The following is a 1087-nucleotide window of genomic DNA, read 5'->3' as shown; positions in this document are numbered from 1 at the left end:
GGAGCACGCGTTTACCAATTGTACTAGCCCCTTTCCCTCTTCTTGGATCTAGCTTTCGACGTAAAGCTCGAATTGACGCGTAAACCTCCAATAGCTCCTGACTTGACCATCAAACTGCGTGAGGCCGATTTCAGGTAACTCCAGGCCCTCTATAATGGATTCCAGATGACGGATGTCACCTAATCCATTATGCTGTCGTTCTCCTACTCTGAGACTATGTCGATTTTCAGAGTTCAATAGCGTTGCCATCTTTCTGTAATCTTCAACATAGCTTCTGATGCGACTTCTTGAGGACTCTAAAAATCCTGACCGGTTGCACTGCTCTAATCCGTCTTCGCTTCAAGCCAACGAAGCTTCGTGCTCAGCCAACTCTACCTCGGCTTTAGCCTCTAGGAGTTGTGTTTTATGGTTCGTTTTCATTGCCTCTGATTCAAGCTCGAGTTCTTATTTAAGTTGTCTCTCTTTAAGCTGCGCTACCAATAAAGCAGCTTTGGACCCCGAATTCTCCAAAGTAATCTTAGAAGCTATACTAGTCCTAGAGCTCATCGCTGAAAACGAACCGTGTCCGACTTGGCTGACTTTCTTCTCAAATTCTTCTTCTCGTTTTGAATTGACCGCCATTGACCTGGTGATTGGCATCCAGAGAACCACGCTTGTCAACGTTGAGTACTGTAACCACCGTTTCGAATTCTTGAGCAACGAGCACCAAGGTTAGCAACCAAACCGGCAAAACGCCGAACGAATGGCTACGCAAATGTGCTGTACCATAAAAATGAAAGTAGTTACACGGAATACAAATTTACAAACCTTAACGGTTTTCGACAAACGGTGTGGTACTCCAAAAGGCAAGCAAAGCTGATATGGATCAACAGTCTGTAATGGGTCAAAATCGCACAGTCGACGGGAAACCGCGTGGAGCTGAACCGGGACGTAAATGGGCGAATGTTAACGAACACACAAACGACGATGAATGCACAGAAACGGGAGATGTTCAGTCAACCGGCAAGCGATCCAAACACACAACTAAGAACAACACTGACGGAACACGAACATATATTCCAAAACAACGGAAGGGGCGGCGTCCCCA

The 1087-nt window shown here is 46.1% G+C and overlaps 1 protein-coding gene across 1 annotated transcript in view; it reads left to right on the top strand.

Annotated features, from left to right (window-relative positions):
- Positions 1 to 742: 742 nt before the first annotated feature.
- The window catches only part of T265_06008 (hypothetical protein), a gene marked incomplete at both ends in the record, with an annotated part of 3959 nt that continues 3614 nt past the window's right edge, over positions 743 to 1087 (top strand). Inside the window, one exon of the mRNA XM_009171167.1 lies at positions 743 to 828. Within this exon, the coding sequence (XP_009169431.1) occupies positions 743 to 828 (86 nt within the window). The remainder of the gene's footprint in view (positions 829 to 1087) is intronic.

This window comes from Opisthorchis viverrini (assembly GCF_000715545.1).
Source record: "Opisthorchis viverrini unplaced genomic scaffold opera_v5_121, whole genome shotgun sequence".
Lineage (NCBI taxonomy): Eukaryota > Metazoa > Platyhelminthes > Trematoda > Opisthorchiida > Opisthorchiidae > Opisthorchis > Opisthorchis viverrini.
Note: the sequence above shows the minus strand (reverse complement) of the source record. Positions and strands in the feature narration are given on the sequence as shown.